At 47.6% G+C, this 9,484-nt stretch overlaps 2 protein-coding genes and 1 pseudogene across 3 annotated transcripts; 1 reads left to right on the top strand and 2 right to left on the bottom strand.

Annotated features, from left to right (window-relative positions):
• The first annotated feature begins 2 nt into the window (after positions 1–2).
• On the top strand, positions 3–1,963 carry LOC123069432 (protein NUCLEAR FUSION DEFECTIVE 6, mitochondrial). 2 transcript variants are annotated; one of them, XM_044492285.1, is made up of 4 exons: positions 3–234; positions 317–438; positions 908–944; positions 1,689–1,963. In XM_044492285.1, the coding sequence occupies exons 1-3, from the start codon at positions 101–103 to the stop codon at positions 925–927; spliced, it is 276 nt and encodes a 91-aa protein (XP_044348220.1). In that variant the 5' UTR covers positions 3–100; the 3' UTR covers positions 928–944; positions 1,689–1,963. The 2 variants fall into 2 exon arrangements, with proteins under 2 accessions (XP_044348220.1, XP_044348221.1); XM_044492286.1 differs by lacking the exon at positions 908–944.
• Positions 1,964–2,351: 388 nt separating this feature from the next.
• On the bottom strand, positions 2,352–4,912 carry LOC123069429 (probable metal-nicotianamine transporter YSL1; annotated as a pseudogene).
• Positions 4,913–5,064: 152 nt separating this feature from the next.
• LOC123069431 (uncharacterized protein At4g28440) lies at positions 5,065–7,556 on the bottom strand. Its single transcript, XM_044492284.1, has 2 exons — positions 7,187–7,556; positions 5,065–5,550 (listed from the first exon to the last, which is right to left on the bottom strand). Exons 1-2 carry the CDS (start codon positions 7,434–7,436, stop codon positions 5,363–5,365), a joined length of 438 nt encoding a protein of 145 aa, XP_044348219.1. The 5' UTR covers positions 7,437–7,556; the 3' UTR covers positions 5,065–5,362.
• Between the last annotated feature and the right edge of the window lie 1,928 nt (positions 7,557–9,484).

The following is a 9,484-nucleotide window of genomic DNA, read 5'->3' as shown; positions in this document are numbered from 1 at the left end:
AGGCCCACCCACATTGGTTCCTTCAGTTTGTGTGACTCGAGCGCAAGCTAGCCGGAAACCATCTCCCCTCTCCTCCTCCCGTCTCACCAAGCCAGCCACGATGGCCGCCGCCGCCGCCAGGTCGATGCTCCGCTCGTCCGCTTCTCTTCTCCGCGCTGCTCCGGCGAGGGCCTCTTCCTCTGCGGCGCGACCATCCCTTCGCCGCGCGTTGGGCGCGCCCCCTCGCCTACTCAGGTACGACCTCGGCCACCAGTCGACCATGCCCCCCTCAACTAGCCAGATGTGGATTGATTGTATGGCGTTGTTCGTTGTGCAGGTCGCCAGTCGAGGCGAGCTTCTGCGTGGAGTCGCTGCTGCCGCTGCACAGCGCCACCGCCGCGGCGCGGATGACGTCTATGCTCGCCGTGCCTGGCCGAGGCCTCGGGTGGCTCACGGAAGGTGAAACTGAAACTACTCTCCCCTTCAAATGTGTTATTAATTCGTACATTAGTCTCCAAAAAATGTGTATATAAATTCATGTGTTACGGTGTAATTCAGACAAATACACATATGTCAGTAGTGTTCCTATTGTCCCCAACAATCCAACTAAAGCTAAACGCTGTAGTAGCAGTAACCTACCATAGTTGATCCCAGTGTGCATAAGAACATTGACTTGCACCACCTTAGTCTTGGTTAACATTGGTCCAAACGTGCATAACGACTTCTCTGTAACATTCACCCAATTCCTTCAACACCTGGATCGTACTATGTGCATTTCAAACACAAATCAATAGATGCAATCCACAATTCTCTCTGGCCGTGTTTCCAGCATTTAGTTTCATGTTAACATCATTCTCCAGTCCTGTTTCTAGTCTTATTGACGAAAGAGACCCACTTTTCTGTTTTTATTTTTATTTCTTTGTTGTAGGGAAAGACGAAACTAGATGAAGACCAACTTGGGAAAGGTGACCACTAAAATATCTCCACCATTTTGTTGAAATATGAGTAAATGTTATGTCCCTTGCAATCTTAAACGACTACCAAACCTTGCTCCAGTATGTGTAGAAGTGCTGCCGTGCCAACTTATTGCTATATGAATCATAACTTCCTCTGGGACTCCCTACACCTTTTAAAACCATGTTTAACAATTGATAGATAATAATTACTAGACAAAACATAGGAATGATAATGGTTCCTATTATTGGAGGATTTCCTGTAAACTTAGTGACTAAGGCTCCTAATTCCACCGGAAAGAATGAATATGTTCATATTTTAGTTACATGATCTACAATTTGTGCATTGGGGCGCAAAATAAAAAATGATGATAGGTGTTACTAGTTATTGACTGGGGCAGTATTGAAGAGAACAAATTGAGAAATAATCTAAAAGTTCTAGGCGGACAACTCGCTGAAACTTTGTACCTTAAGTAGCGATTTTTTCACCTAGTGTACTGTTTGAGCGCCCCCCTAAATTGCAGGGCACTGTTTTTTAACATAGAGTATACAGTATTATGACGATTTATTTCCATGGGGAATTTTTTATCTATTTGTTTTTTTGTTCATATCATAGAGAAACTGGTTTTTTTTTTTACATTTGGCTATGAACTACTATGAAACACCCTGGAAAAGTAGCATATGTAATGTTTTAATTTATACATTCTTCTTAAATTCGTATAACTATCGTGATGAGTTATTATTGTTGGATAACAGCTGAAATTGATGGAGTATGATGCTGACCTGCCAACGGAGCCAGGAGATTACTAGTCTTTCAGGATGAGTTGACAAAGAAAGGAAGCATGCTTTTCTTTTTCTGTATGTGAACTACGATGAAATTTTTAATAAATGATGTTTGATATTGCTTAAACTTCATTTCCCCACCTTCATCTTCATTAACCAGAATCATTATGGTTATGTGATGAGAACTGTGCTAGGGGTGTAGAAGTTTGAATCGCTGGCAAAATGAATACTATGTTTGACCTTTTGTATGTGTTTGTTTGGTTTGTCAGCATGATCTGGTGATTAAAAGCCTGTTCCCTTTCTTTTACTGGCAATGTGGCTTGGCGTCAAGCATATATTGATCCTTTTAATCTTCACTTGGCAATCTCATTTATCTTGTACTCCCTCCGTAAACTAATATAAGAGCGTTTATAGATAACTAATTTAGTGATCTAAACGCTCTTATATTAGTTTACAGAGGGAGTACATCATTGTTGTTTCAATAATGCTCCGACAGACACTTGAAAAATATTTACACAGGCTAAAAAGGCAAGTATGCGACTCAAGGAATTCACATGTGTAGCTGTGCCCTAAATAACTTGATAACAATATGATCTGAAATCATTTACAAGCAATTTCTGTCAGTACTCGTCTATATCATTGCGAAGTAGTCACTTTGGGTAGGAAGTCCGCACTACCTTCATCTGATGACTAGACAAGAACTTCATGCAGATGGGTGGCTCGATTTGGAAAATTGAAAGTAGTGCTGATGGCAATGCCCAAAGTCCATCTCCACAGATCAAACCTGATGCTACTACAACTGCAAGCTTATTTGCGTTTTTCTTATCTGTTTTCTTCCAGATAACTAACAGTAGACTCCCCAAGGCCATGTCTATTGCAATATTCGGTGCAATTAAGAATGGAATTGCCATAGCCATGGCGTTTGGAATGTAGTTACTTGCCTTCCACTTCTTTGCTTTGGCTACTGCTGACAGGCAATCCAGGCAAAAGGCCATAAGGAAGAAAGCTACACAGAACTCAATGGAGTGCCTTGGGAGTATCTTGGTTCCTTCAACACTTAAAACTGCGAGCCCACGGTATGCGGTGGCCAAGGGAGCCGAGAATACCGATCCAGCTTCCCCCAGATGCTCTTTGCCGACAAGTTTTTCGAAGGACAGGAAGACAAGCGGGTTGATCAAGCAACCAAGTGCAGTCCCAATTGCTTGGCTTATGAACATGGACAGTGGCGAGGTGAGTGTTAGGTATCCTGTCTTGAAGTCATGCATGAGCTCAGCGGCATTGCCAATGATCATCAACATGACACCACAGGCAGCAAGACCGGCAATGGCGCCACCAGATGCTTCACCAACCCATGCCCCAACAAGGAATATAGCAAGCTTCGCGTAGACGGGTGCCAGGGACCAGTCACACAGTCCAGAAGCATATGAATTGCAGAATGCCAGGATGGGAGCGACAGCGTATAATAAGGCCACATGGTAATATCGGATCTGTGGGAAGATACGTGGAACAAAGATTGCTGAGACGGCTGCGAGGAGGATGTAGCCAGCAACCGAGACATAGTCCGGCAGTCCTTCGTTCAGAAAGATCTTGTTCCTCCGACGCTCATCATAGCTAAGAGCTGTTTGTTTATCTGAATTTCCATCGGCTGGTATGTTGGTACTGCCTGGATTCCGTTGCTGGCGATTCTTGTGGAAGTGGTTGGCAGCCCTTATGGTGATTGAACCCAGTTGGAACAGACAATCCCCAAGCACCATCGATATGCCCATGGGCACCTGTTTCATGGAAGCAGCAAACATGGTCAGCGAAGTGTGAAGACTGAAACATCTGATCAAGTAGGAACCATGGTAAAGTTCAGACAGAATTCTGTCATCACTCACCTTGTATCCATTGATTCCCCTGAAATTTGTCGGCGAAGGATCGTTGTACCAGTCCCCTTTCTTGCTCTGGAGGGTTGGCCACAGGATGAAGGAGGTAATGATAGACCCGAAAAGCATGGAGAAGTTGATGAGGACAGGGCAGATCATGCCCACGCCGACGAGACTCGCGGAGAAATCAAAGTAAAACTTCTGCTTATATGCCTTCAATCCGAACATGGGAAAATCTTGGAAGCCGCAGCCGCTTCCTCCCGTGTAAACCCACTGGAAGGATGCCCACATGAAGCTTCCAACAATGGCTTTGGACATGGCCATCACTTGCTTCCTAAGGAGGGGAGGAGAGAAAACAATAATGCCGGTTAAGCTTACAAACGGCATAGTGAAGAACCAGCAGGTTACAAAATGGCATTGTGTTTACTTTGCTGTTGCGGCTCCCGCTGGTGTATGGAAGCTGTTGACGATTCCGGCGATAGCCGAACCAGATGGATACATCAGTTTGTAGTCCAGTATCATGAGCTGCCAAACAATGGCGAAATGTCTCAGTTTTTTCATAGCAAAGACATGGAAATGGTGGTGACTCTTGGTCGGAAACTTCACCTTCCGCAGCGGGAGGGTGCAGAACAAGCTGGCGAAGGTGACGAGGCCGAGGAAAGCCACCACGTTCCCGGTGTGCAGCGTGTACACGTCCTTGCCGGTGCCGGTCCCGCCGGCGGACTTGGCCACCGTCTCGGTCATCGCGAGTAGGTAGGTCGTGAAACCACCTGCAAATGGCAAATCACGGCCGCCGGCTGAGCAAAAAACCTGGTGGAAATGGCCGTGTGCGTGCGCGGCTGCGTGGACGGGCGGACGTACGGTACCGTAGAAGGAGAGGGTGGAGCAGGAGATGACGCAGGTCTGGAGGACGACGTTCTCCTGCCTGGTGAAGGGCTGGGAGGCGACGCCGAAGCGGGCCAGCAGCCGCGTCCACGACTTGATCACGAAGAAGCCGAGGAGGCTCGCCACGATGTTGAACGTCGGGCCGACGCCGGCCGTCAGCCCGATCCGCATCGACATGAAGCTCAGCACGGCGCCCAGCACCGCACTCACAGCCACCGACCGCGCCGTGACCTGCCGCCACCACGGCGGCGGCGGCTGGCCCGCGAACGCCACCTCCACAGATGGCTCCTCGTCGCCATCCTGTCCGGCGGCGACGGCTGCTGCAAATTCTGCCTCCTCCTCCGACCGTGGATGCCGACGACCGGCGACGGGAGCCATGTTTGCCTGAGGCCTTGCCTCAGCCGCTAGTTTCGTTTTGAGCACGTTCGCCAAAAGTGTTGGCCTTGCTAGGCCTTGCCTTTTTTAACTGTCACCAACATAAGCGTTGCTTTTTATAGCCGTAGCATGTCTGGAACAGCAGATGACTATGGTTTTACCGGATCTCAACGAAAATTCTGTTCTGGACACGTCAATATAACATCAACACAATGTAGCAGCAATTCAACACAATATGTAATGGCAGTTCATTCCATTTGATCTCTAAAGCTCAGCGCAACATGGCGGCACGCTGACCTTGTTCCATTACAACAGCAATACAAGCAGTGCCAAGAGGAATCACAATCCGGTAAGATGCATGGAAAGCTCAGTTTGATCCATCGAACATTCTAGCTCAAGTGATACAATCTTGATCTTATCTACTACCACCATAAGAAATAAACAAGCTTACCAAAGGCTTGATAATATTCATTCATAGTGCTTCGTTTTTATGGCGGGAAAAGGGCAGGGAAACTTCAACAATTACTCAGCCACGTTAACCAGCTCGTACTCTACTTGCGACAAATTGTTCTCTTCATTCACAGTAAAGCTGGCAGGTTCTGTAGCTTCTACCCGCCCCCACTTGTCCACCGCAAGCCTCATCGAAGCTTTGAACATGTCAATTTTAGCATTGCGCAAGATGGCTGTAGCACCAGCTTTCAACAGGTCAACTGCATAGTAGATCATACCATCAGTCCATAGTACATGCATCATGAAATAGAATCCCCTATACTATACAATGACCATGAGCAACTAAAAAGATGTACAAGATCTGAAAAATGACATGAGTACAGGATTCCTAACATGCATAACATCAAAAGGTGCTACTGCCGCTTATAACAGCCATTGGGTTGTGAGTTCTGACCATGCAATTAATTAACAGGTGAAAGAAGAGTATGGTATGTCAGAAGGTAGTAGTGCTATATTAGGATGCTTTTCTCTGTCATGTATGACATCAAAGGACAAAGAAATTTGTACTATCAATATGGTATGTCAGACTATGGTTTCCAGTTGAAGACATGGAGAGAGAGGAAGATCTAGTATCAAAAACATGGTCAGATGTACTTCGTGCATGTATGGTGAAATAATAGCTCAACTGGACACTGAAAAGAATGCATCACCTGCACATATAGAAATATAGTACCCTCATTTGGATTCAAATAAACAATAGCGCAATACAAGATTGGAAAAGAATGGTGTGCTGTTTCGGAAATTGGAAAAACAATATCAGGTCCAAGTCAATCCAACTGTGTAGATGGCCGCTGGCCAGCAGAACTGTAGGATGGCAGGTAATGGTAGTCAACAACTTTTGTTTGTCGTGCAGCCTTTTTTAATCAACTATGCATCATTAGATTTGCTATTTTGTTTTCATAATTGCTTCAGGACAAAACCTAATCAATTTTCTCTACAGGCCAACAAACAAACAACAAACAACAACAAAGCCTCTAGTCCCAAACAAGTTGGGGCAGGCTAGAGGTGAAACCCATAAGATCTCGTGACCAACTCATGGTTCTGGCACATGGATAGCAAGCTTCCATGCACCCCTGTCCATGGCTAGTTCTTTGGTGATACTCCAATCCTTCAAATCTCTCTTTACGGAGTCCTCCCATGTCAAGTTTGGTCTACCCCAACCTCTCTTGACATTATCAGCACGCTTTAGCCGTCCACTATGCACTGGAGCTTCTGGAGGCCTGCGCTGAATACGCCCAAACCATCTCAGACGATGTTGGACAAGCTTCTCTTCAATCGGTACAGGCCAACAAAAACTGGTTTATTTTCAGCAGAGATGCTTGCTGATCCTTCATGTGTGTAAATTTTTAAGAAGCTATTGGATCAATTACTGGGCAGATGCAGATCGCCACCCTTTGTGGCGACAGGCCTGGCGGTTGTCTCAGGTCGTGCAGGAAGCGTTCACTGGGAACTTGTAATCTGGGAAATTGTAGTGCCTTGAACGCAGAAAGGCGCTTTCCCTTTCTGCTGTTTTGGCATCTGAAATGTACTGCCTCTGTTCCAAAATATAATCTGTAGTTTGACTACTAAAATCGTAATACCAACCATCCAGATAACCATCTATTCATCATAAAACATATGGCCAGATGGCCTAAACTGTAAAACGAAGTGACAACCACAAGATTTACACCTCTTATCCTACCGTCGCCACTATTAAAGCTGCACAAATTTAGAAGCACCTAACCATCATAGACTATTATCTACGAATCCAAACAGACTAGCGCAAGAAGACCGTGTCCTAACAAATCTACCATAAGGCACCCTATGCCAAGGCCAAGGAGTGGCAACCCCAATCACCTTGGTCGTTGCGGGCGGTAAAGATGATGGAGCCAGTCTCGTCGCCCACGAGGCACTCCGCGATGCGGGGGGCGCGGGCGGAGGAGGAGGCCGGCGCACCAGTGCGCACGCGGCCAGGGACGGGGTTGGCGCTGACGACCTTGACGATGAGGGTGTGGCCGTTGGTGCCCGGCTTGAGCTGGTCCACCTTGACGAACACCGGCTTCCTGAGCGCCGGCTTCTCGCCGCCCTGCGCCGCCGCCGTCGACATCGCGGGGGGTGGTGGTGGGGTGGTTTTCGGATCGAGTCGTGCCTGGGTGGGGGTTTGCGGTTGCGGGGGTGGTTGGGAAACCCTAGAGTTTCGGTGGGGAGCTGGGAGTGGTGGTAGAGGGAGCAGACGGCAGTGAGGCTTGTTGTAGTGCGAGCTTCGGGCTGTAAGAATTGGGCTGAGCCTGATCCATTAGAGGATAATGGGCTGCATAGTTTCAAATTGGCCTAGTAAATGATCCAATAATTTTGAACGTTTCCCTACAAAAAAAATTCAGTTTTTTCCCTCTAGCTAGGGTTTTGCCTTCTCCCGGTGGCGATCCAGCCGCCATCGAGCTCTTACCTTCCCACCTCCGATCCCACCCGGATTTTCACGGCTCGGGCTGATTAAGGGGTGATCTAGCATCACTTCCCGGCCTTGGCGTGTCATCTGGCGATTGATTTGGAGAGTTAGGGTCAGCTTCAAAAGCCCGATTCGTTTTTCTCGGGCTAGGGTTTCAGGTTTTCAGCGGCGATGGGATCGAAGGCTTCTGGGGCATCGAGTTCCACCTCCGCCTCTGAAGTTGAGAAGATGATGGCCGAACTAGGCCTTCGGGAAGAAGATTTGGATGATGTAGTCTTCGACGAGAAGACGGCGCCACCGGATGCGACAAGATGGATGGCTGTTGCTAGGGTTCACATCGATAAACCCTACAGCCAGTACTGGTTCTTTAAGAACATGCGGGCCGCTTGGGATCTGGCGCATGAGGTGAAATTCCGCCCTTTGGAGGATAATCTGTACACAATCCAGTTTTTCTGCCTTGGTGATTGGGAGCGTGTGAAGCAAGAGGGACCGTGGAACTTCAGAGGAAACGCCGTCATTATCACGCCCTATGATGGAATGACCAAGCCGACTGAAGTAGTGCTGGATAGTCTAGACATCTGGATTTAGATTCATGACGTCCCGGACCTGTATGCTCATCTGGTGACGCCGCTTGCGGCTAAAGTTGGAGAGGTCTTGTTCACAGAAAATGTGACTCGGGATTTTGCTGGAATTTTTTATCGAGTGTGGGTCAGGATCAATGTGAACAAGCCCTTGAAGAACGCTGTGACAATGATCCGCGACGGAAAACGCCAGATTTATCGAGTCAAATATGAACGCCTCCCGGACTGGTGTGCCGTTTGTCGACACTTAGGTCGTGTTTATAAAGAACATGGCGATGGCATACATCCTCCATCTGCGCTGTTTTTCAAGGATTTGAAGGCTGCATGGAATATGAGGGTAGGGGCTGGACCTGGACGTGGAAGAGGACGCCGCGGTGGACGGCGTGGTGGCCGAGCTGGTCGTGGCAGGACTTCTGAGTACCCTGATGATGATGAGGCCTGTTATCCTAGCAATGGTTACCCTGATAAGTTATGGATGAGGGAGAGGAGAACAGGAAGAGATCAGCGGGGGAGCAGAGGGAGGGCGCACTTTTGGCCCTCCTGTCAACCATGGGAAGTAACTTGGAACTTGTCAATGCATCTGCACCGGTTAGCCCTTCATCTAAGCAAGATCCGAAAAGGTCTCGTATCATCACTGACAAGAGCAGCCTGAAGAAGGGTGATGTCCCAGAGAAACAACATGATGCAAAAACGGCGACCTCCCGAGTGGAGGATCGCCGAGCATAATGAATATCCTATGTTGGAATTATCGCGGTGCGGGTAAAGCCGCGACAATTCGAGAGCTTCGCGATTTAGCGAAGCAATTTGCCCCCACCATATTGTGTATAGTGGAGACTCAGATATCAAAAGCACGAGTGGAAAGTCTTGCTGGTACTTTAGGATTTAATCATGCTTATGTTGTTAGTAGTTCTGGTCATAGTGGAGGCTTAGGCCTTTTTTGGAATGATGGAATAAAGTTGGATGTTTTTGGTTACTCTGAGTATCATGTGGATGCAAAAGTTGCCATGCCAAACTATGCTGAATGGAGACTTACGTGTGTTTATGGTGAGGCGCAGGTCGGAGAAAGATACAAAACATGGGACAAGTTGAAGGCAATCTCAAGCGCTAGCTCACTGCCATGGCTATGCA

This window comes from Triticum aestivum, chromosome 3B (assembly GCF_018294505.1).
Source record: "Triticum aestivum cultivar Chinese Spring chromosome 3B, IWGSC CS RefSeq v2.1, whole genome shotgun sequence".
Lineage (NCBI taxonomy): Eukaryota > Viridiplantae > Streptophyta > Magnoliopsida > Poales > Poaceae > Triticum > Triticum aestivum.
This window is presented reverse-complemented; position numbering and strand designations above follow the sequence as displayed.

Coding starts and splice junctions, on each gene's coding strand:
- LOC123069432 (XM_044492286.1), top strand. CDS start 101: ATGGCCGCCGCCGCCGCCAGGTCGATGCTCCGCTCGTCCGCTTCTCTT. Junction 235..316: donor GCGCCCCCTCGCCTACTCAG/GTACGACCTCGG, acceptor TTCGTTGTGCAG/GTCGCCAGTCGAGGCGAGCT. Junction 439..1,688: donor CCTCGGGTGGCTCACGGAAG/GTGAAACTGAAA, acceptor GTTGGATAACAG/CTGAAATTGATGGAGTATGA.
- LOC123069431 (XM_044492284.1), bottom strand. CDS start 7,436: ATGTCGACGGCGGCGGCGCAGGGCGGCGAGAAGCCGGCGCTCAGGAAG. Junction 5,551..7,186: donor TACCGCCCGCAACGACCAAG/GTGATTGGGGTT, acceptor TCTACTATGCAG/TTGACCTGTTGAAAGCTGGT.